This window comes from Bidens hawaiensis, unplaced genomic scaffold (genome assembly GCF_021521415.1).
Source record: "Bidens hawaiensis isolate Kalapana, Puna unplaced genomic scaffold, B.hawaiensis_p1.1 tig00002735_1, whole genome shotgun sequence".
Classification (NCBI taxonomy): domain Eukaryota; kingdom Viridiplantae; phylum Streptophyta; class Magnoliopsida; order Asterales; family Asteraceae; genus Bidens; species Bidens hawaiensis.
In genome coordinates, this window is record NW_027491147.1 from 2,039,522 (window position 1) to 2,065,503 (window position 25,982).

A 25,982-nucleotide genomic window follows, 5' to 3' on the forward strand; every position below is an offset into this window, starting at 1 on the left:
AACAATCCCGCCAAAATGAGCCAGTCCGTATGATTCTGAAAGATCTTTTGTACTATACCTACCAAGGTATGGATAGGACAGACAATCTGACCAGAACAACCCATGAGCCAATCACAGGGTGACAGCTCACCGACAACAGTACGAGGAGGAGCACCCTCTAGTACTGTTTGTCACTATTAGCCGCTGCCTACTCACCAACTCTTACTGAGGGGCGTGCGCAGCCTACAGTTGGTAGAATAGTGTTACTGTTGGCCGTAACCTATTCACCAACCAGCATGGCCTGCGTATAATCCACAGTAGGTGGGACGTGCATAATCTACTGTTGGTGGAATAGTGCAGCCGACTTTGTTACTGTTGGCCGCAACCTATCCACCAACCAGTATGGCCTGTGCATAGTCCACTGTTGGTAGAACAGGAATACTATTCAGCCGGCTGTACCTTCTAGGAAACCTACCTTCGGCTATAAATACTCCAACATCTTGGAATGGTAAGATCATCTGCTATCCTGTTATCTAGCAATCTCTTAATATACACTTATATTCAGAGCAATCTAGTCTGATTCTCACGCCGGAGGGTGGTCACAAGGAGGAACCCCCCCCCCCCCTTCTCAGTGACGAGCTTACGGTGTTTGTTTTGCAGGTCCCCTGAAGAGCAACCGTCTCTGTTGGACCTCATTCTCGTGGGAAACATTACTTAACCCCCAGATTATCTATAATCTGCACCGGGTCACTTAGTGTTTCTTCACAGCTGCACTACTTAACAAATATGGTGTGACCAAGAATCTTGATGTGAGAAAGTTTGTATATTTTTGCATCTCTATTCTTTAGAAACAAACATCTTCTTTTCTTATTTAGAAACATTTCTAAAAACTTGAATTGTTTGAAAAAGAAAAAAAATTGAAATTACATAATTTGCGGGTCGCAACAGCATCAGATGGTGATTGGAGTTGGTACGGTGATGGGTAGAAAGGTTAAGGTTAAGGACATTGATGGGTATCAGATAGTGATTGATAATCATAGGTTAAGGATTGGTGACCCAAAGTCAGGTTAGTGTCAACAGCAACAATAAGTGATGCTGATGTTGGGTGACGATGGGTTGTAGAGTTTATATATGAAACACGAAATTTTCACATGTTACATATATTTTGTGTATACGTTTGAAATTTAAAGTATCACTTTGTGTATAAAACTAAAACTAATGTAAAATATTATGTTACCATGTATGTTACACCTCTTTATCTTGATGGTTTGGTTTGTGTTCTAGTTTCAATGTCTTGTTGCACACATTATACAATCTTTTGCTACTTTCCTTAATATGCATTATCTAAGGTAGCATGGCCATGATTGGTGTAATGAAGAATGATCCTCATCTAATAGACAACATGCTAAAAAAGTTTGGGTATATTTATGACCCTTAATGTTTGGTAAGATTCTATATAAGTGTCATTGATGATGATTTGTAGATCACTTCTTGTCTTGTAAGGGATAAGCATGTACCAATCATCTCTAATCCTATTATCATGTTTCTTTGTTCTCTTTTAGTATTATTATATACTAAAATGATGGCCCCAACAAGGCAACAATCCTGTATATTATATAAATCGTACCCTATTGCTTGTGCTTTAAAGTAATTTGAAATATGGAGTGTCACAATCCCATCAATGAACTTCCATTTGAATGGACACAAACTTCTATTATTATTTGGTATTGGGATAGTCAACAAAGATAAAGTTAGTATATATACAAACGCATAGGCTTTTATTCTAGATTCTAAAAAATTAGGGTTTTCTTCATGGTCCATTTAACATTTCAAGATGCACATATATTATTTTGGGAAGCCTAAAATTTATATATTGTTACTGTTACGTTGATGAGTGAATTTGGGGTTGCTACATGAAGTAATTCTTGACACTTTTCCTTCTTGATAGCCTATTTGTGGCAAACTCCATTTCAATCATTCAATTGATGTACATACATTATAAATGAGCAATTTCACTCATAGGTCATTGCTTCACCATTTAAAGCAAAGCACATATATTGCACTCTGCTTATTATTATTAGAGCTTCCTTTAACTCACCGACCCATTTCTTTATATTTATAGAAGGGAAAATTCTTAAAATAGCCCCATAACAGAGAGATACCAAGTTTATCCCCTCAAATTTGTATTTCCAACTTTGTCCCTCTTCTGTCGCATCGTTGGCGATATGTTAGGTACGTCCCATCGATGAGTTAACAAACCAATCACAGCAAGACGCGTGGCCGGAAACACGCTGTCCCTGACGTGTTAAACACTTCATCTCCTCATCCCCGACGTGTTAAGCACCTTATCTCCTCGTCCCCGACATGTTATAGCCGTTCGGTATCTCATCGTCAACGCTTGGCCATAACACGTCGGAGACGAGAAGATAAGGTGTTTAACACGTCGGGGACGATGTGTTTCCAGCCACACGTCTTGTTGTGATTGGTTTGTTAACTCATTGGTGGGACAGCCTAACACAACGCCGGTGATGTGATAAAAGAAGAACAAACCTGGAAATACAAGTTTAGGAAGGAGAAAGAGGGACAGGGGGACTTGAAATCTTTCTATTAAGAGGCTATTTTGGAAATTTTCCTAGAGCATCTTCTTCTCTTTTTTTTAAAAAGTCTCAAAATTGGTTAAAATTGACAATATTAAATTATTAATCATCCAATTACCAACTCTTGATTCAATCTTCAAAAACACTTCTATTTGGTGTTATATAGCAAAATCAAATCATTATTTGATGTTGTAGACGTCATTTGCTTAGAAAATCACTTTTGAATTGTTTTTTTTAACCATTTAAGTCGCAATCTCTAAATTTCTTTTAGATTACCAAACTATAACATTTATAACTTGTTCTGACTTACATTTTAAAAATCATTAAGCTATTGACCGAAACATTAAATCGGCCATAAAATCATATGAGAAAGATAATCACTAGATGTTTAATGTTATATCTTTTTAATGTTCAATAAATAACTTATAGGCCGTAGCAAGACCCCCGAACACATAAAAAGATCATAAAAAGATCTTTCATCTTTTCCATAATACGTGCCCAGATACTTAAAGGTATCAATCAACTCGGGTTTATAGGATGAAATCTTCAATCCTAACACAACTTATATATTTATTTATGTCATGGTGTGTCAAAACCACTTATAATCATAGCGTACATGGGTTAACATGTATAATGTTCATTTGTGAATATACGGAAATATCTTGTGATATGTCAATAACTAAAACAATAAATTACTCAACTCAAATAATTTTTTTATCGTTGTTCGTTTGAATGTTTTTATTTATCGATTTCTCATTCCAATTTACAATTTTGAGCTTATATATTTAGTTCGAGATTAAAATCAATATAATAAAATTGGTTGAATGAATAATAAATGAAAGATTTTAAAAGAGAATAGTTTCACAAGTTAATAGTGAGGGAAAAAAATCAAACTATATAATTTCAAATTTCAAACTTCATCTTTAAAAAAATTAAATATTAACCTTTTATAATCCTTAAAAGGGTTAAGAAGCTATCCCATTTATTAAACTAAGACATGTTGGATTTAACTCAATATTTATAAGATCATGTTTAGGTTGACATATTAGGTTGACATATTTAATAAATAGACCTTGTTAACTATTAGACATTGTTTATTATTATATTATATTAGAGGGTTTAGAGTGTAATATTGTATTTTATATATACTCTCTTATTGTAACAACTACAATCACAATAATACAAATATTCTGATTACCAAGTTTAACTTGGTATCAGAGCCACTCTCAGCCACCATCCTCTCCTAACCCTAAAAAAAAAAAAAATAAGCCATCAACAGATTTTTTTTCCACCAGCATCTTTGCTACAGCAGTTTCTTCCAGCTAAACAGTGGCTCTTCTTGCTGCAATTACTACAGTTGAGAAAACTTCTCATAATTCCCATAAGTTTGGGTTCACTCTATCACCAACCAATTATGGTTACTGGAAGGCGATGATACAACATTTTCTGGTCACTAATAACCTTTTCGGTTATGTGGATGGCACAATACCAAGTCCACCAGAAACTATTGAAGCTGTTGGGATAGTCTCTAGTAAAGAAACAACCCCACCTGCGTCTCAACCCAACCCTAATTTCATAACATGGGTTTCGAATGATGCCCATGTACGAATGTTAATTACCTCTACCATCTCTGAGGCGTCGTTCTAGCACGTTCAAGGACATACTTCACGTGATCTTTGGTTATCTCTTGAGCGTGTTTATGCTCCTCACACAGCCTCTAAGGAATACACCCTAAGAACTCAGCTTCTAAACTAGAGATGAAAGCTGATGAAACCTCTTCTGCGTACCTGACCAGGGCTCAAGAATATTCTGATGCACTCGCAAATATTGGCGAGCCAATGAAGGAGAAAGATCTGGTAATGCTAGTTCTCTCAGGTCTTAGAGAAGAGTACAACGGTTTTAAGTCAACCATTCTCGGTCGCCAATTTTCATCTGCCTTTATAGAAATACATGGACTACTAGCAGACCACGATTACATGATCAACAAAACAGCGGTTCATATCTCACCAACACAAGCATTTATAGCAGCCCGCAAACCTGCTGCTCCGGCCAACGCAGGTTCGTCCAGCTTAGTGTCCCAGGCTGATGCAATTCACGCAGTCCAACAATTGGCTGCCCAGCTAGAGTTATAGCTACAACCTCCTTCATCTCAGTCGTCACAAGCATACTACACAAATCAGAACATAAACCGTAACCAAAACAATCGACAAGGAAAAGGTTGCAGACGTGGCAACTCTAACAACCGCAACAACACGGGAGGTAATCGAAATCAGTTTAGTTGGGCGTCTAATCAAAATACTGTATATGGCACATGTAACAGGTGTGGCATAGGTCATATACCGTTTAAATGCCCCAATCGTGATCCTGCCACTTTACGCTCAAGACAACAACCGTCTGCCAACTATGCAGATCATCGCTCACGAGCTTTCAATAATTGGCTCCCGGACACCGGCTCAAATAACCATGTTGCTGTGGATCTCTCCAGCATCGATAACTCTGAAACCTACCATGGTGATGATAGTCTTCATGTTGGCAACGGTAAGGGCCTCCCCATTTTGCATATTGGCTCCACTCGATTTTCCTCACCCGCTAAAACCTTTGACCTTAATAACATACTTCATGTCACCGAAATAAAACAAAATCTCCTTTCTGTCTGACGTATTTGCCTTGATAATAACGTTTATTTTGAATTTCATGCTACCTTTTTTGCTGTGAAGGACAAGTTTACACACACTACCCTCCTCACGGGTCCAAGTAATGGCGGTTTGTACTCCCTGAAGCTCCCGCAGTTACAACCCGTGCCTAAAGTTTCATTCTATGCGATTCGTGCCTCCTCGTCAACTTGGCATCAAAGACTGGGACATCCTCATCCACAGCTTTTGAAGTCAATGTTATCTTTTTATCATTTACCTTTACAAAACAATGTTTTTCGTAATGTTTGTGATTCATGTTATGTCGGAAAGTCTTCTAAATTACATTTATTGCCATCTAATTTTAAGAGTTCACGTGTTTTAGATCTTATCTTTTGTGATGTTTGGGCCCCGCCCCCATTACGTCCTTTGAGGGCCATAATTATTTTTTGTTGTGTGTAGACCATTTTTCTAAGTTTATGTGGATTTTTCCATTCAAACGTAAGTTTGATGTTTTTGGAATCTTCAAACAGTTTATCACTATGGTTGAAAGACAATTTAACACTAAGCTTAAGTCCGTTCAAAGTGACTGGGTGGGGAATTCAGAAGCTTATCTACCTTTCTTACTACCCTAGGTATCACACACCGTCTTTCGTGTCCACATACCAGTGAACAAAACGGCATTATGGAACGTCGACATCGACAAGTTGTCGAAACAGGTCTTACCTTATTAGCCCAATCACATGTCCCAAAACGTTTTTGGAATTTTGCTTTCGACACAGCAGTCTACCTAATAAACCGTATGCCCTCTCGTACAAATTCATCCAAATCCCCATTTGAACACATCTTTCACCATCCACTCGACTACACTTTTCTACGAGTTTTTGGCTCTCAATGTTTCCCATATCTCCGTCCATACAACAAACACAAAATGGATTTTCGGTCTACCCCGTGTGTCTTTTTAGGTTATATAGTCTTGCTCATCATGGTTATCGATGCTTCGATCCACAAACCGAACGCGTCTATGTTGCACGCCATGTTCGTTTTAATGAACAACACTTCCCGTTCACCAAACAATCCAGCCTATTATCCCCATCCCAACCTCCAGAAATGCATGTCTCTTCCTATCCTACCATTCCACCTACAACATCTCCATCACCCCCTCCCCCACCCCCATCCCCACCTCCTACCCACCTCTTATCCATACTTACAGTCGCAAAGCGAAAACCGTCAAGCCCTCCACCACCGACACCAATCCCACAGCTCCTATGGTCTCTACATCAGCCACACCATCTCCGCTCACCAACATACTTGAAACCGACCCAACGACTCAACCAGCCCCCACAACCCAACCAATCCCCACAGCTCAACCAGCCCTTACATCTTCTACAACACCCACTCCATCTACCACTAATAAACCAGCCCCTACAGCCCCGCCTCCACCCCGTCAACGCCCATCGAATCTCCGCCAAAACCCGAAAACTACAAAGCCTTTTAATGCAACCTCTTTTCTCTCTACCACCCTTAATCCTGATACCGAACCTGCCTCCTTTACCGTTGCTAACACACATCCTAAATGGCGCCAACCCATGGCTGAAGAATACTCAGCGTTGATAAGAAACGGTACGTGGTCTTTGGTTCCTCGTACTCCGGGCTCTAATATTGTTGATTGTAAGTGGGTTACAAACTCAAACGGGGCCAGACGGGAGCTATTACACGTCATAAAGCTCGTTTAGTCGCAAAAGGTTTTCGACAACAACCGGGCATTGACTATCAGGAGACTTTTAGCCCGGTTTTCAAATCTACTACCATTCGTGTGGTCCTTTCTTTAGTGGTTGCACAAAAATGGCAACTACGACAACTTGATGTTCATAATGCATTTTTACATGGTGAATTAAAAGAGACGGTGTATTTACAACAACCACCAGGCTTTGTTGACCCACAAAGACCTAATCACGTCTGTCTATTGCATAAGTCTCTATATGGATTAAAACAGGCCCCTCGAGCTTGGTTTCAACGGTTATCTACAGCTCTTCTAGGGCTCGGTTTTCAAGGTTCCAAGACGGATCCTTCCCGGTTCATTTACTCTTCCAGGGGTAGTCTCTTGTATCTACTTGTCTACGTTGATGATATTATTTTGACAGGACACAACCCACAAGCAATTGATCACATGGTTCACAATCTTAGCCGGTCCTTTGTGGTCCAGGACATGGGCCGACTCTCCTATTTTTTGGGAATTGAGATCATTCACCAAGGCTCGGACATCAACATGTCACAACAAAAATACATTTTGGAACTATTACAGCGTGCAAACTTATCCAATGCGCAACTGGCAGACTCACCTATTACCACAACTGCCAACTTGGCCTTGGGTGACAGCCCCCTATTTGAGAACCCGGTAAAATATAGACAAATTGTTTGTGCTCTTCAGTATTGACGGGTGGTCCATGGGACAACCCTTAAGTGGTTTAAGAACAATAATAATCATGTGTTTAATGGGTTTATCTTGTTGAATTAGTTGACTATGGTTACTCATATAATTGCAGGTAAGAGAATATAGAGGATGTAATTATGAGAACGTGGGTGAAAACGGTGAAGAAAACGGACTTGGAACGAGAAAGTTATGACGAAAACAAGAAGGCCTTGTTAAAGGCCACCGTAGCTTACGGTGAAGCCACCGTAAGCTACGGTGGGATCTGAAGAAAATGACACCGTATGGCTTTTTAAAGCCACCGTAGGCTTTTTGGAAGCCACTGTAAGCTACGGTGGCCACCGTAGCTTACGGTGGGCGCGACGCTGGAATCGTAACTGCCCTTATTTACTTGTATTTTGGACGGCTTTTGATATTCTTATCATATCTTTTCATCCTAGAGCGACCCAGAGGCGATTTTTGGAGTGCAAGAACATTATTTTGAGTGTGGTAATCATTAAAGACTCTATTTTGATTCATATGCAAACCCTAATTGATGTGATGATGAATCCAAGTATGTGTGGCTAAAATCCTTTGTGTTCTCTCCTGAATTGTAGGTTTTCTATTGAATAATTGTTGACTGTTTATATTATTTGTGGGATAGTAGTTTGATCATATGATTGTATTGCTATGGTGATTGTGAGTTTGATTAGTAATTGTTAGTATAGTGTAAATTCGTGTTCTTGATTATCAGTTCTTGGTGCCATAGGCAATCGAGATTTATTAGAAGAGAATTATGGTTAACTATATAAAACTGATTATCGAGTGACAACCTTGCGTTTTTACAATCCAAGTAATTAGTCCTCTTTTATCACAATCAAACGCACTCTCACGAACTATGTATATGTAGTTCATCCCAAAAGTAAACGTTAACATTATCAACATTGGAAACCTGAAATCGGGAGAGAGCATTCTTTTATTAATTCAGTTAAAACTTGTGAAATTGTTTTTAGTTATTTTTGTTAATCAAATCAACCAACCAAATCATTGAATTTATTTTCTGCAACTTAGTTTAATATAGATAAATTGCATAACTACTTAGTAACACATTTTCCAAAAACTCCCTGGGTTCGAAACCCGCTTACCGCTATCTAATTAGTTGTATTCGGTTTATTTTTGAGTGAGTCTTCGACCCCACGTCAAATTTTGTCCCAAGTGTGGGGATGAGGAAATAAAAACAAAGACACTACTAAGTAAAACTCCACTTCCTTCCATGAAAAACCCGGGTTGTTCCCAACACAGTGTCGAAGAGAAATCCATAAGAATTTCCCCACACTTGGTTTTTGCTAAGATGGTAGCTTAAATTACCACTAATAACAAACAAACTAGAAATTATAATGCAAAATAAAAATTAAAATATACAAAATGTATAATTACCGCCTTTTTGAAACTTTTATAACATTCAAGGTGGGTGACTGGCCCACTCCCGTGTAGCTTTCTCGTTATAAGCACGCTCCTTTTCAAGCAATTGTTGCCAGTCTTCCGGCAAACCAGGGTCAGGCCCGAACATCCTCATCCTCCACCCTGGATCATTTAGGTTAGGTGGATATCTCACTTTCGTCTTCCTTAGTCGGCCTCCTTTTTCTGCCACATTCTCACTCTGTTGATGCTCAACTTCTTTCTTCTCAACTAACCTGTCAAGCACAAAACACTCCACTTTCGTGTGATCCTTGCTTAAGGATACACACTTGTTAAATAAATCTGCCTTCAGGCTTTCGTTGTCAACAAGAGTGTCAGTAGTATTTTCAAATAATAATAAACGTTTATCATGATTCCCAAATTTAATTCTCAATGTCCCTTTAGCACAATCAATCACTGAAAGTGAATTGGCAAGGAAGGGTCTACCCAATATGACTGCGGGTTGCGTGTTAGTTACATGTTTAGCATAATCAAGCACTGCAAAGTCAACTAGGTAACAGAAATCCTCCACATGTACCATCACATTATATATCATGCCTCGGGGAAGTGTATGGTTTGATCCGCTAATACCACGGTGGTGTTTACTTTCTGTAGCGGACCAAACTCATACTGATCATATAAACTATCGGGCATGATACTAACACAAGCTCCAAGATCTAGCAGTGCCCGATCAGTTTTAAATTCACCAATTTGGATTGATAAAAGGGGCACTCCTGGGTCTTGAAGTTTACTCGGGATAATATTATTATCAACCCTCTCATCCCTTATTTTGGTTAATTTGTCATTTAAACATTTATCACAAGAACAATTTTCACAAAAAGATGTTACATTCGGTTGTAATTCAGAGTTATTTTGAAAAACTGTTTCATAATTCCCCACATTTTCAATCTCATCACTAATATCTTCCACCACCCTCTCAACAAACTGTGGTGTTGGATCACTTTGAACACTAGAAATTTCAAAATTACGTAAAAGACTTACCGCATTGATATGCACGTTGTTCCCCTTCTTTAAACTCGAGCTGTTTTTCTTCAAATTCGCCACATCGGTTGCAAGTTGACCCATTTGAGTGGTCAATGATTGGATGGATTTGTCTCAGACTTCATCCTTTTGCATTCGAGCTTCATTGAGTTGATTTCTCCTTTACATGTCTTGTTGCATCATCTTCAACATGTCCATGACTTCATTTCCACTTGTTGAACTTTGACCCGTTGACCCACTTTGACCACCAACCCCTTGACCTTGAAACCCTTGATTATTCCCGCCATGAAAATTACCTTGATTATTATATTGTTGGCGAGGAACATAGTTTCCTTGAAAATTCGGGTTAGATTGAGTGGTCGGGTTTTCATATCGAAAATTTGGGTGATTCCTTAACCCGGGGTGGTAGGTGTTTGAATTCATGTTGTAATTCCTACCACCTCCCCCTTGAAGTGAATTCACCTCTTCCATCGGTGCTTGACCTACCACACACACCTCCGAAGCATGACCCAACTCGTTAAAATTTGTACAAACATCAATTACCTGATTAGTGGTTTGTACATTTCCTTCTTCCATGGCTTGCACTTGCGGTCTACCAATCGCCAGTCTTGCTCTTCGTCCGGTTTGGGCTTTTCTCTTCGATGTAATCGCCATTTGTTCCAAATACGCCCAATCATCTTGTTCATAATTGGTACCAAATGTACCATTAGTGATTGACCGCAAATCCCGTTCATCCTCCATACTCAAACCCTCATGAAACGCATTCAACAATTCCCATAAAGCAATACCATGATGAGGACAATTTTTAATCATCATGTTAAACCTCTCGAATGCTTCAATGAAACATTTCCCCCGATTTTTGTTGGAAGGTTCTTAAACTCCTTCTTGCATCATTGGTCTTTTGGGCCGTGTAGAATTCTTCCAAGAATCTTTGTTGCATCTCGGCCCAAGTATAGATGGATGCGGAAGGCAAAGTGTAGAACCATCTCTTTGCCTTGTCTTCCAACGAAAACTGAAACAAGATCAATTTAACTTCATCCGATGTAAAACCTTGACCTCCAATCGTGTTGCAAATAGAGTCATATGCTTCTAAGTGAAAGTAAGGTTCCTCTGTTGCTAGACCCTTATATTTCGGGAGACTTTGAAGTGAATTTTTTCTCACCTCGAATGTCCTCCCTTGTTAATTGTGTGGAATAACCACCGGAGACGGATTATTAGTAATCACCGGTCGGAAATGTGCTTCAATCCTCCTTACCATATCTCTTGCATGCCTTCTTGGTACCCCCATTGGTACTCTTGGTTGACCCATTTTCCTATAAACGGGCCTTGGTTGCGCAAATTGTTGTTGAAACTGTGGTTGGGGCATTTGCGGTTGGAATTGTTGATCTTGAGGTTGCCCTTACGGTTGTTGAATAATCGGTGGCGGTTGAACTTGATTAACAACAACCGGTGGTTGTTGTTGAGCTTGTTGTTGAACTGGTGTTTGAGCTTGTTGTTTGACAACCGACGGTGGTTGTTGTCGATTAAGCTCTTGCAATGGTTCCGGTTGATGCCATTGACCATAACCAAAATTTCCCGAATTTACCCTTTTGCTTTCATCACCTCCCATGTAGTAACCTTCTACTTCATACCCCTCGAATTCACTGTCAAACCCATATCCGTATCCGTCACCTTGTGTTCTTGAATGTTGCATAAAAGGTTGGGGTTGATATTGGTAGCTTGATTGTGATTGTTGAAAGGGTGGTTGTTGATGTTGTTGAGATGATGATGCACCAAATGTAGGAAAAAGGTTGGTAATAGGTGGCAATGTGGATGATGTTGCGTAGGTGAATTGAGCAGCTATGGGTTCGGTTGTGGGTGGTGGTTGGAGTTCACTTGATGCTGTAGATATATTAGTAGTGATCGGTGGAGGTGGATTTGGTGGAGGTGTAGTTGGGATTGTTTGACCCGAAGTGGGAACTGGTGAATCCATGTTGTTTGATGCAGTTAGAGAACCAAGAAGCTTGTTCTCCCTAAGTAGGACTCGGTTTCTCCGAAGTGTTCTATCAATCTCGGGATCAATAACTAGTGGTGATGACCTGTTAGAGCTTATAGTATGCATACACCTGTAGGTACCTCCACACTAACACAACCAGCGTAAACCCGAAAATAACAAACAAAAACTACTAAAGCTAACACACATTGCGCACTACTCCCCTTGTTCGATACCCGCTTACCGCTATCTAATTAGTTGTATTCGGTTTATTTTTGAGTGGGTCTTTGACCTCACGTCAAGTATGTAACACTTTCTCGTCCCGACATTACCTATGCGGTCAATAAGGTCTGCCAATTCATGCACTCACCAACAGAAAATCAATGGTCCGCTGTTATGGGCATCTTGCACTACCTGAAGGGTACTACCACACATGGTCTTCTCATCAAACAACAATCGTCCTCGGTTCTCCATGCTTACACAGATGCCACTTACAATACTTTGAGTGCCTTCTCTGATGCTAACTGGGCTGGATGTTCAGATGACTGTCGATCCACCAGGGGACATGCTATATATCTTGGATCGAACCTTGTATCTTGGGCTGCGCATAAACAAAAGACTGTCTCTAGGTCATCCACAGAATCAGAGTATAAAGCTTTAGCTGATACAGTTCTTGAACTAACATGGTTACAAGCACTTTTGTGTTAGCTACATGTACCGGTCAGATCACCCCCCACATTGTGGTGCAATAACCTTGGCGCAACGTACTTGTCAGCAAATCCAATCTTCCATGCGCGTACTAAACATATTGAAGTGGACTTTTATTTTGTTCGAGAACTAGTTGCTCAAGGAAAACTCTCAGTGAAGTTCATCTCTACAGACGATCAGATTGCAGACGTGTTTACAAAGCCTCTACCCTCTAAGCGATTTCTCTTCTTACGATCCAAGCTAAGGATAGCTCCCCGGCCTTAGCTTGCGGGGGAATATTAGACATTGTTTATTATTATATTATATTAGAGGGTCTAGAGTGTAATATTGTATTTTATATATACTCTCTTATTGTAACAATTACAATCACAGTAATACAAATATTCTGATTACTTTAACTGACCTTCCGACCCAAAACCTATTTCAGTGTTGTGTTTAAGTTCCTTAGAAATTTCTGCATCTCCAACAACCTTTCTTATAAAAGATTTCTTTACTCTTACCACTTGTCAAGATTGATCCCTCCACTTAATTTATTTCAACTATTAGCCCATATCTTATGGCAATCTTGGCTAGGACTAGAGGTGTTCAAAAAAACCGGTTACGGAACCGGTTTGGGCGGTTAACCGGAAAACCGGTTTTTTAAAAACCGGTTTTTTTAAAAACCGGTTTGACCGGTTTACGTAACCGGTTTACGTATCGGTTATACTTTTTGGAGCCAAAACCGGTTTTATAACCGGTTATAAAAAAAACCGGTTTTTTTTAATAACCGGTTATTAAAAAACCGGTTAACCGGTTTTTAAAATAACCGGTTTATAGCCGTTATAAAAAAACCGGTTAACCGGTTTTTTAATAACCGGTTAACCGGTTAAACCGGTTTTCGAACGTTACCAAACGGCTTTATAGCCGTTTTTTTTTTTTTTTGCCCGTTTTTTTAGCCGTTTTTTTTGGTTTTTTTACCCCCACAAACATCTATATATAGTTTAGGTTGGGTATTGGTTAGATCACACTTGATTATACAACTCCAAAAGCTCTAAACGTTTATTTCATACGCGATTATAACTCCAAACGCTCTTCTTTCGTAGTCGTTTATTTCATACTCGAGTATACCACTCTTAATTCGTAGTCGATTATCATGGCCTCCCAAAGTGCTGCTTCATCGGTCAACATGGGTGCCTCGAACACGGGAGAAACCGTCGTTCGGGTCATCCCCACGAAACGAAACCAAGATATTTGGCAACATTTCGACCTATGCGAAATGTCTAACGGAACCCAAAAAGCTAGATGCAAACATTGTTTGAAGTTTTATAACAAAGAAGCAAACTCCAGTTTAAGAGTTCATGTAGAAAGGCCCTCTTGCAAGGTCTTGAAGGACGAATCCGGAAGTAGTTCGCAGCCGGAGATGACGAATCAAGGAACGGTGTTTACGTACGACCTTGAAGCGGTACGTCAACAGTTTGGCAACTTTGTGATTCAACAATCACTTCCTTTCAACCACTTCGACAACCCTCAATTCACGGAGATGATGCAAAAGTATGTTCAACCACGCTACCAACACGTAAGTCGTTCGACCCTTAGAAGAGATATGCTTAAAGCATGGAAAAACGCTAAATCCGAACTAATTTCATACTTTTCAAACTTACAAACTGGTGTGAACTTAACAACGGATGTGTGGTCGGTACCTAATGGTTCGCCCGACTCATACATTTGTGTGACGGCTCATTGGGTTGACCCCCGGTCGTGGCAAATGATGAAACGAACCGTTGCGTTTCAATTGTTTGATTACCCGCACACGGGTAGAAATATTTTTAAACTCTTGGATAAAGTCATTCGACAATACAAGATTGAAGATAAAATCTTTTCAATATCGTTTGATAACGCGTCCAACAATACGGCCGCGGTTGGCCATTTAAAATTAAAGTATAAACCTATTTGTGATGGAGCGTTTTTTCATAGCCGATGCATTGCACATATTATCAACTTGGCCGTGCAAGATGGGTTAAACGTGATCGAAACGCAAAGAAACAATTTTAAAAGAATGTTACGAGATGTTTTTAGCAACAATAAAACATTTTCAAGATACAAAAAATTTTGTGATGAAGCTAATTGTCAATGGTTGGGGCCCAATTGGGATTGTCCAACAAGATGGAACTCGACTTGTGATATGTTTGAGAAAGCCATCCAACAAAAAGAATCACTAGTTGCGTTTCATCAAATAATGTCAAGTAGGGGTAAATGTGCACCGTACGATCCTAGAAACTGGTTATTGATTGAGATCGTTACGGAGGTTCTTCAAATTTTTAAATCTTGCACAACTAGTTTATCCGGGGTTTACTATCCAACAAGCCCCATTGCTTTACCAAAAATTGCTGTCATGTGCACAAAGTTGACTGAAATTCATTGTAGGGGTGCACCTTATTTTGATATGGGTGCAAAAATGAAAGAAAAATTTATAAAATATTTTCAACAACTACCCGCTGTTTTGACCTGTGCGGCTGCGTTAAACCCTTGCATCAATGTTGGTGGTGTTGAAGCTTTAATAGAAAAAATTTGTGATGAGCTAGGGTTAAACGACGATCAAAACCCCTATTATAGCCAAACTTTAAAGAATGATTTCAACACCACATTGGCAAACATGTATGATGTTTACCTTACAAAACACGGGTCGTCTTCCCAAATTCATGACTCGTTAAGAGCTGTTGCCCAATCCCAATCCCAAACCGACCTTGAAATGGGGATGTACTACATGATTTGGGAAGACGCCGGTAAACGTCAAAGGGTAAACACCCCAAGCAGTGAACTTGGAAGGTATGGTGGTACCAACTTTGTGAAACACATGACTCCGGATGAATTTAGAAGTCTTGATTTGCTGGCTTGGTGGAGAGGTAAGGAGGATGAGTTTCCGATCCTCGCCGCCATGGCCAAAGATTTACTAACGGTCCAAGCTTCCACGGTAGCTTCGGAGTCTGCTTTTTCTGTTTCTGGCAGGGTTATATCGATTAGGAGGACTCGACTCACTCCAGCAGCTGTAGAGATGTCGATTTGCTACAAGGATTACTTGGACTCTTTAGACAGGGCACAACATCAACGCTCACTCGAGGGGGAAATGGACTATGAGGCGGCCTTGTATGAAGACGAGGTCAATCAAGGACACATTCAACCAATGACCGATGAAGAAGCCGCGTACGACGATTACCTAAGGAATAGCTCGGGATCGGGTAGCGAAGAAAATGAGTAACAAACATCAACTTGTTAATGTAATCGTGTCTAAGCATTCTTTAATGTTTGTATTTTTGAGTTACGAATATGCGATAACGATTTAATGTTTGTATTTTTAATGTAAAAGCTATAAATGAAAGTTATGTGTTTTTAATCTTCCAAGCAAAGAATGCTAACAACGAAACCCTAAACCCTAAACCCTAAAGAAAAAAAAAAAAAAAAAAAAAAAAAAAAAAAAAAAAAAAAACCGGTTAACCGGTTAGACCGGTTATTAAAAACCGGTTATAAAAAACCGGTTTAATAACCGGTTCTAACCGGTTTTTAAACCGGTCCAAACCGGTTTGGCCGGTTTGAGTTTTCAGCAATAAAAACCGGTTAATAACCGGTCCGGTTATTAACCGAACCGGTTTTTTTCTGGATAAAAAAAACCGGTCCGGTTAATAACCGAACCGGTTTTTTCAAAAAAACCGATTTGTGCACCTCTGTTTATTGATGATAGCATGTTAAACCTCTCGAATGCTTCAATGAAACATTTCCCCCGATTTTTGTTGGAAGGTTCTTAAACTCCTTCTTGCATCATTGGTCTTTTGGGCCGTGTAGAATTCTTCCAAGAATCTTTGTTGCATCTCGGCCCAAGTATAGATGGATGCGGAAGGCAAAGTGTAGAACCATCTCTTTGCCTTGTCTTCCAACGAAAACTGAAACAAGATCAATTTAACTTCATCCGATGTAAAACCTTGACCTCCAATCGTGTTGCAAATAGAGTCATATGCTTCTAAGTGAAAGTAAGGTTCCTCTGTTGCTAGACCCTTATATTTCGGGAGACTTTGAAGTGAATTTTTTCTCACCTCGAATGTCCTCCCTTGTTAATTGTGTGGAATAACCACCGGAGACGGATTATTAGTAATCACCGGTCGGAAATGTGCTTCAATCCTCCTTACCATATCTCTTGCATGCCTTCTTGGTACCCCCATTGGTACTCTTGGTTGACCCATTTTCCTATAAACGGGCCTTGGTTGCGCAAATTGTTGTTGAAACTGTGGTTGGGGCATTTGCGGTTGGAATTGTTGATCTTGAGGTTGCCCTTACGGTTGTTGAATAATCGGTGGCGGTTGAACTTGATTAACAACAACCGGTGGTTGTTGTTGAGCTTGTTGTTGAACTGGTGTTTGAGCTTGTTGTTTGACAACCGACGGTGGTTGTTGTCGATTAAGCTCTTGCAATGGTTCCGGTTGATGCCATTGACCATAACCAAAATTTCCCGAATTTACCCTTTTGCTTTCATCACCTCCCATGTAGTAACCTTCTACTTCATACCCCTCGAATTCACTGTCAAACCCATATCCGTATCCGTCACCTTGTGTTCTTGAATGTTGCATAAAAGGTTGGGGTTGATATTGGTAGCTTGATTGTGATTGTTGAAAGGGTGGTTGTTGATGTTGTTGAGATGATGATGCACCAAATGTAGGAAAAAGGTTGGTAATAGGTGGCAATGTGGATGATGTTGCGTAGGTGAATTGAGCAGCTATGGGTTCGGTTGTGGGTGGTGGTTGGAGTTCACTTGATGCTGTAGATATATTAGTAGTGATCGGTGGAGGTGGATTTGGTGGAGGTGTAGTTGGGATTGTTTGACCCGAAGTGGGAACTGGTGAATCCATGTTGTTTGATGCAGTTAGAGAACCAAGAAGCTTGTTCTCCCTAAGTAGGACTCGGTTTCTCCGAAGTGTTCTATCAATCTCGGGATCAATAACTAGTGGTGATGACCTGTTAGAGCTTATAGTATGCATACACCTGTAGGTACCTCCACACTAACACAACCAGCGTAAACCCGAAAATAACAAACAAAAACTACTAAAGCTAACACACATTGCGCACTACTCCCCTTGTTCGATACCCGCTTACCGCTATCTAATTAGTTGTATTCGGTTTATTTTTGAGTGGGTCTTTGACCTCACGTCAAGTATGTAACACTTTCTCGTCCCGACATTACCTATGCGGTCAATAAGGTCTGCCAATTCATGCACTCACCAACAGAAAATCAATGGTCCGCTGTTATGGGCATCTTGCACTACCTGAAGGGTACTACCACACATGGTCTTCTCATCAAACAACAATCGTCCTCGGTTCTCCATGCTTACACAGATGCCACTTACAATACTTTGAGTGCCTTCTCTGATGCTAACTGGGCTGGATGTTCAGATGACTGTCGATCCACCAGGGGACATGCTATATATCTTGGATCGAACCTTGTATCTTGGGCTGCGCATAAACAAAAGACTGTCTCTAGGTCATCCACAGAATCAGAGTATAAAGCTTTAGCTGATACAGTTCTTGAACTAACATGGTTACAAGCACTTTTGTGTTAGCTACATGTACCGGTCAGATCACCCCCCACATTGTGGTGCAATAACCTTGGCGCAACGTACTTGTCAGCAAATCCAATCTTCCATGCGCGTACTAAACATATTGAAGTGGACTTTTATTTTGTTCGAGAACTAGTTGCTCAAGGAAAACTCTCAGTGAAGTTCATCTCTACAGACGATCAGATTGCAGACGTGTTTACAAAGCCTCTACCCTCTAAGCGATTTCTCTTCTTACGATCCAAGCTAAGGATAGCTCCCCGGCCTTAGCTTGCGGGGGAATATTAGACATTGTTTATTATTATATTATATTAGAGGGTCTAGAGTGTAATATTGTATTTTATATATACTCTCTTATTGTAACAATTACAATCACAGTAATACAAATATTCTGATTACTTTAACTGACCTTCCGACCCAAAACCTATTTCAGTGTTGTGTTTAAGTTCCTTAGAAATTTCTGCATCTCCAACAACCTTTCTTATAAAAGATTTCTTTACTCTTACCACTTGTCAAGATTGATCCCTCCACTTAATTTATTTCAACTATTAGCCCATATCTTATGGCAATCTTGGCTAGGACCCATGTATGTAACACCAACTTTGAAACCAATATAAGAACAATTAACCATGTCAACGTAGGGTCTTTACTCTTTACTGATGTTACATATTTGCAGAGCACATGAGTTGTCCTGCGAATTAATTATTTTTCTTATTCTACTATATATCTTCAACTTTATTCATTATTTTTAAGTTGAAGTACTTTCATATAAAATAAACACAACATTCATAAATTTCATCTTGTATAAAACTTAGAACTTAATTATTTGTACGTTTTCTTATAGTTCATTTATAATTACCTGAAAATGCTTTGATCATAAAGGGGTATCTTCCATAAAGAGCACATCTTTTGAATTGTATATATAATCAACTTAAGAATGTAATTAATTAGTTGACTCAAAACTCATATTTGTTATGTGGTTTTTTGTTGTTTGTTTATCTGTTTATTGGCAATAGTTGTTCAGATTTCGTGTTGCGATATGGGAAAGAGGTGGTCGGAAAATGTATACAACGCAAGTGAATCCAATACGAGAGAAATACAATTTTGGGTTTTCGGTTCATCATATTCTTCACATTGGTTAAATAATTTACGGTCCGCATTCTTTAGTCGTTGGATAGCCGTGATTTTGGAACTGTACGTAGATTTAAGACAAAAAGACGTTTTAGGTTCGGCTAATTGGTAACAAAGCAAAAGTAATTTGAGGTTCATTATCTGTTGGATTATAATTATAATATAAAAATAACCATAAATTAATACAAGAAATAATAGAAAAAAGACAATAAAAATAATAAAAGGTCCAAGGATAAGAAAAAGAAGTAACTGATGACCAGAAAAGATAAGAAAAAAAATTAAAAAAATATATTGATAATGAAACAAATTTGAAAAACAAAAGCATTGAAAAGGAATAATTAAACATGCCCATGACAATGACTTGTGTTGAACATAATTACGTTCTTTTTTTTCTATGTTTTCAAACTGTTTAACTGGTATCCATATTCTTTATTTTCTACTCACATCAGTTTCTGATTTTTCTAGTTTATGATATTAATACTTACTACAAACAAAACATATTAACTTAAATAAAATAAAATATTAAATACCTTAATTAATTATCATGTTTTTAAATTAATTCTGAAGGTTGTATTAATCATTAAAGTTGATATTGTGATTGTGGTTGTGTATATAAGGTTAAAGACAAGGGCGAAGCTTCTAATGGACTCGATTCTGATACAGGGTCCGTGGTTTTCGGCCTCCCTTATATTCTGAGTCAAGCTTCGCCACTGGTTAGTGATATACGTAGAAATATTTGCACGCAAATAACTAACTCGTAATTATTCGCTTGCGCAGTGCATGAATAGTCATTCATGTGCAAAGTGATTGTCTGCAATTCCACATGAGTAGCTGGGAGTGAATGAGATAAAAAGCAAAACATGTACATAAGACTTGTATGGTTTAAGTATTCTCGTCATCATCACCTTTTCTTAGAATATACATTTACTTGCTATGGTGATATATAATATTATATAGTGGGGGTATTATTGCCATCGATTCCTAAGGAAATTGGACATATTAATGCTTTTGTAAAACCCCACCATGAATTGTGTACCCTCTATATACTATGTTTTTTTAAGATATATATAAGTTTTACGCATACTTATTGAAAATGGAGAAATGTAATATTTTAAATAACTACTAGCAAATTAGAGAAATTGTTCATGTTACATAACTTTATAATTACTCTTATCATCTCTTTCTTTTCACTTACGGGTTTTTAATTTTTATACGGACGACTTTAATCTTCAACCATTAAATTTCACGACTTGTTTAACATGCGACAGACTTTTGATCATCAAATAAAAAAAATACTAAGTTACAAACCAAAACAATATATATTAAAAGACAAAATAAAGAAAATAAAGAAATTAAGGGTTATTTACGCCTAGTAATAACATGCTGAGCGTAAATTTCTATTTTTAGGAATCAATTACAAAACTTTTCAAAATTCTAATTAATGTTAAATCAATTGTGTGTAGAAGTTGTTTTAATGTTACGAATTTAGCGACCAATTTAACAAAATAATACTATGTGTTAGTACAAGTGACTTGAATGTATTGCACTTTAAGAAAAGAAAAAGACGTGTTGGTAGAAGAATAACTCAACTAAGCATTGTACAAGATGTGTCAACTAGTCTATTTTGAAAACGTATAAAGTTATACTAAAGTAATTATACATGATTTTATCCCATAAAAACGTATCACCTAATTATGGAAAAAGAAAGTGTATCACAAACAGGCATGGTGGGCTTTCAGTCGCTAAACTAATAAGATAAAAAATAACTTCTTCAGATTGGCAATCTAGCAAAGACGAAAATGTAAACGCTAGAAAAGGTTGAATAAGTACAAGATGTTCAATTATTCAAAGTTTGTTCATGATGACAAACTACAATTTTAGAACGCGCGACCCTGAGCTCCACTACGTACCTCAACTCTCTTTGTATGACGTAGTTGTGAATATACTAAGAAAATGGTGCGAGGGTTAATCAAGTTCTATGATACAACCAAAACATTAAGATAAACTCGTCAAATTTTATATGTTCAGATAAAAACCATAGATAAACCACCGCATATGCATAACACAAATATATTTAAAATAAGTTGAGAATCAGTGACAAGTAGTTTTCTAAACTTCATACCTTAAATTTCAAACCCTACACAAATAAAAAGTAACACTATATTATATATTGAATTTTGCCCATTAATTCACTTAATATCTAGCTACAACAAATACCACAAGTGAAAAATGTTTATATACTACTTAATGATTTTTAGCCTGAATCATTGGATTCAAATCTTGTTAATGACAAAACATTTTTATAGACATACTTAACATCTCTATAACGTAAATAAATAAAACTAATTATATGATTTTCTCTTATTAATACCATATGTTTTGTTTATAAAATGAAAAGTAACAAAAAAAACAAAGATGATACAAAAAGTAGTCACTCTGTCTCACACTCTCTTCCATTCAATTTAAAAAATTCTCCCCCCTCTTCACGCGCTTTAAACCCTCTTTTCCCATTTTTGCTTTCCTCATTTTCATTTTCAATTTCATATTTCATATTCATATTCTCACACACACAATACAATACACACTTTGTTCATATTTTCATATTTTCTCAATGGACTCCACTAAACCTACTTCTGCTAATAGAAGCAAGTTCTCCAAAACCTTCCACAAAGTCATCCCATTTAAGAAATCATCTTCCAAATCCTTATCCAACAATGGCTTTTGTCTACTACTCCCACATGATCACAAACAAAAAAATAAAAATCCTGATTCCGCCACTGGTCACTCTCAAAGCCATTTCAACAAACACCCGTCCGATGACCCGGATGTTCGCAACAAAGCCGCCATGGACGCCTTTGTTGCCAAGCTTTTTGCTACCATTTCGGCCTTAAAGGCCGCGTATGCTGAGCTGCAAGCAGCTCAGTTCCCGTATAATGGGGATGCTGTGCAATGCGCCGATCAAGGGGTCGTCGACGAGCTCAAAACCATTTCGGAGTTGAAAAGGAGTTTCTTAAAGAAACAAATTGACTCGTCGCCTCCCCATGTGACTCTGCTGCTCGCGGAAATCGATGAGCAGCAGAGTCTCATGAAAATGTACGAAATCACCATGAATAAAATGGAGAGAGAAATTAAATCAAAAGACTATGAAATTTCCTCTCTCCAGAAACAGTTGACGGAGATTAACTCCGTCAACAAATCTATCGAAACCAGGCTGAATTCTAGCCAGTGTTTCCTTTTATTTGACCATGTCAACGTGGCCGATATAACCCCGACGAATTTCGTCGACGTGTTACATTACACGCTTAGATCCGTTCAAAATTTCGTTAAATTATTAATTCGTGATATGATCAATGCGCATTGGGATATTGATGCGGCCGTGAAGGCAATCGATCCGACTATAACTTTCCCCAAACCGAGTTATCATCTTTCGCTATTGAATCGTTCGTTGCTCGGGAAATGTTCGACGGTTTTGGTTTTAATGACGATGGCGGCGACGAGGGAGAAGACCAGTATCAGTGGTTTAACCGTTTTAAAAAGATGAAATCACTAACGACAACACAATTGTTGCAAGAAAACCCAAAATCCGCATTTGGGAAATTTGCGCGCGCAAAATAAATGCGCTTAGTGCATCCGAAAATGGAGGCTTCCCTATATGGGAACCTCAGCCAACGCAAGATTTTAAACACGTGGCAGTTTCCTGACACGTGTTTCTTTAGCGCGTTTACGGAGATGGCGCGGCGCGTGTGGGTGTTACGGTGTTTGGCCGCGGCGATTCGGAAGGAAGTGAGTGTGTTTCAAGTGCGGAAAGGGTGTAGATTTTCGGAGGTGTTTATGGAAAGTGTGACGGATGAGGCGTTTACGGGCGGGGAGGTGCGCGTGGGGTTTACAGTCGTGCCGGGGTTTAAGATCGGGGATACGGTCGTGCAAAGTCAGGTGTATGTGCCGCCGCCGCGGCGGTGATACGGTGGAAAGGTGGTGGAGGGTTGTGGTGGGTGTACAGGTGTAAGTGGTTATACGTTGTAACGTAATTGAATAATGGTAGAATTCTACACCTTTTTTTTTTGAAAAATTTGTATTTAATTTCGGTTAAAGAATTTAAATTTTACAGATATTATGGAGCAAAGAATCATTTCTTGTCCACTTTCAAAATTGTGTTCCTTTTTTAATATTTATGTCCGTTACAAATTTTGAATTTAAGTAGAAAAGTAGAAAACTTTAGTTAATAATATATTTGTACATGCTATTAAAAATATTAAGGAATTGGAAAAAATGGGTAAAAGGGTACATAATTAACAACCATCTTCTATATCTTAGTTTTCTACTAAAATGTACATGTTTGTCTAAAGTGAGATTTAACCAAGGACCACATGGGAAGGATACATTTTAATACATATATGTTACTTCTCTACGATATTCGATCACTACCAACTTTTCAAGAAATTTGGTATCTATATTTTCACTACCAGGACCGACACAAGACGAATACCCTATAGAGATGGCATTTTGTACGAGTATCGATAATGTGCCTGTAACGAACCAATAGGTCTGGTAAGGTATTAATCAGTACCCACTTTTCAAGAGATTCGGTATCGGTATTTTTGATATCGTTACACAATATATATTGATCCGTCCCTATCCTATAGAATGTATCACAATTTTTTTTAATTCAAATATCTTCTAGTAATATTGCCATTAAGTTAATATCATAGAAACATTTAAACGATTTACAATGAAGTGGCAGCTAAGCGAGCAACAAGCAGCCCCGATATAAAATACAATTCACAATCATAATAAAAATCATAATAAAAATACATGTGTTATCGATATAAAATACCTTAGTTGGTGTATGAAAGCTCAATTGAGGAAATTTCTCATGTAAATAATTAAAAAAAAATCATATTGATTTTTATCGATACAAAGATTAAAAATAATAAAATTGTGTGTTATTATAAAAGAGACAAGGGTGAGGGACAAGAGTCGCAAAGGTCGGCGAGTGGCGCCCACGCATATGATAAAGAGGAATGGACATGCTTCCTTAACAATCCTTCAAATCCATCATTACTTCCTTATTTATTTTACTACTTTTCTTATACTTTAGACTTGTCCTTAAATCATGTTTAGATTTCCTATTTTCTCTTTTTTCTATTTCTATAGTTTCTTGAGAATTTTAAATTCTTATATTTAAAAAAAAAAAAAAATCAATGTGTATATCATAGCTAGCTAGGGTGATTATCAGTTCGGAACCACCAAAACCGACCTGAAACCGAAACATGCTAACCATAGGAACCGACCCGAATTACAACATCATGGTTCGGTTCAATACTTCCATATGGGTTCTCATGGTTCCGGTTATGTGATTTTGAACTCATAACCATTAGCATACGGGTCAATCCATATCACGTCACAAAAGCGAAAGTGCAAGCTTATGTTTGTCGTCATTTCACAATTAAAGTAACTACCAAAACCCTTAACTTTACCTAAAAAAATCATCATTACTAAGAGTTGATAATCCCATTGCAAGTTAAGTAAACTACTTCTTAACTAAAGAAAAACAAACTACTTTACAAATAAATACTATACAAAGAAAACAAATCTTGTTCAGTATTAGATTCACTGTACATGTCTTATCTTCATATTATGTCAGACTAAGTTTATTGTACATGTATTCAAGATGGTATACATGTACATCAAAGTTGATGTTATTAAAGAATAGAATGATATACATGTACATCAAAGTTGATACAACAAAACATAAAGGACACATGTACATCAAAGTTGATACAGCAAAAGCATAAAGAATGATACATGTACAACAAAACATATCTTGCCAAAATTCTTCTCATCTCATTATCTAGAAAAAGACTGTTTTGAGAGACGTGTATCAAATAATAATATCAAGTGGCAATTTAACATGTCAGTTCATAAAATCTTGTTTATAAGAATGTTAGTAAAATTCTATAAATGAGTGTGTTTTGTAAGATTTCTATTAAGTAAAACATCTAACAAGTTAGTTATAAAGTGCGATATGTCATATAGTCAAATATTAATATAGTGTTGTCTATTATGACCTTTTAATAAATTGTTTTTGAGTTTGAGATGCGAAACTCTAAAAGCTTGATTGTTATTAATAATCATCAACGAAAGTATTTTAACTATTATTTGATCCCTCTATATTTTCCTTTCAATGTTAGTTTAAGAGTTGTCATCTTCATATAGAGGTGCATAACCGGCTATTTTTATGAAATGGAACGGGTAGGTTCTAAGTATGATCAACAAAAGTCAAAACCGGGTTGGGTAGGAACTGGTTCCGGGATATAGTTGGGTATTTGACAATGTTTTCCGTTTTTTTTGGGGGGGCGGGTCGCGCTTTGAACGGGGTATTGGTGGTTCTAGTAGGTCCGGGTCAGTTCCGACTCTAGGGAGAAATCTAATACCATGTCGTACCCGCGAGTAGGGTACGAGTAGGAACCGGTTTCAGGTTGTGTACAACGGGTGTGGTCCGGAACCAGGTATTTTTGC

The 25,982-nt window shown here is 38.1% G+C and overlaps 2 protein-coding genes and 1 pseudogene across 2 annotated transcripts in view; all 3 read left to right on the top strand.

The window, feature by feature from the left end:
- LOC143620949 (putative alpha,alpha-trehalose-phosphate synthase [UDP-forming] 7) overlaps positions 1-25,982 on the top strand; it is a 178,346-nt gene that overhangs the window by 16,855 nt on the left and 135,509 nt on the right. The window lies entirely within an intron of this gene.
- Positions 4,334-5,233, top strand: LOC143620920 (uncharacterized). The gene is made up of 2 exons (XM_077092490.1): positions 4,334-4,701; positions 4,897-5,233. Exons 1-2 carry the CDS (start codon positions 4,334-4,336, stop codon positions 5,231-5,233), a joined length of 705 nt encoding a protein of 234 aa, XP_076948605.1.
- LOC143620891 (protein GRAVITROPIC IN THE LIGHT 1-like) lies at positions 22,037-23,706 on the top strand (annotated as a pseudogene).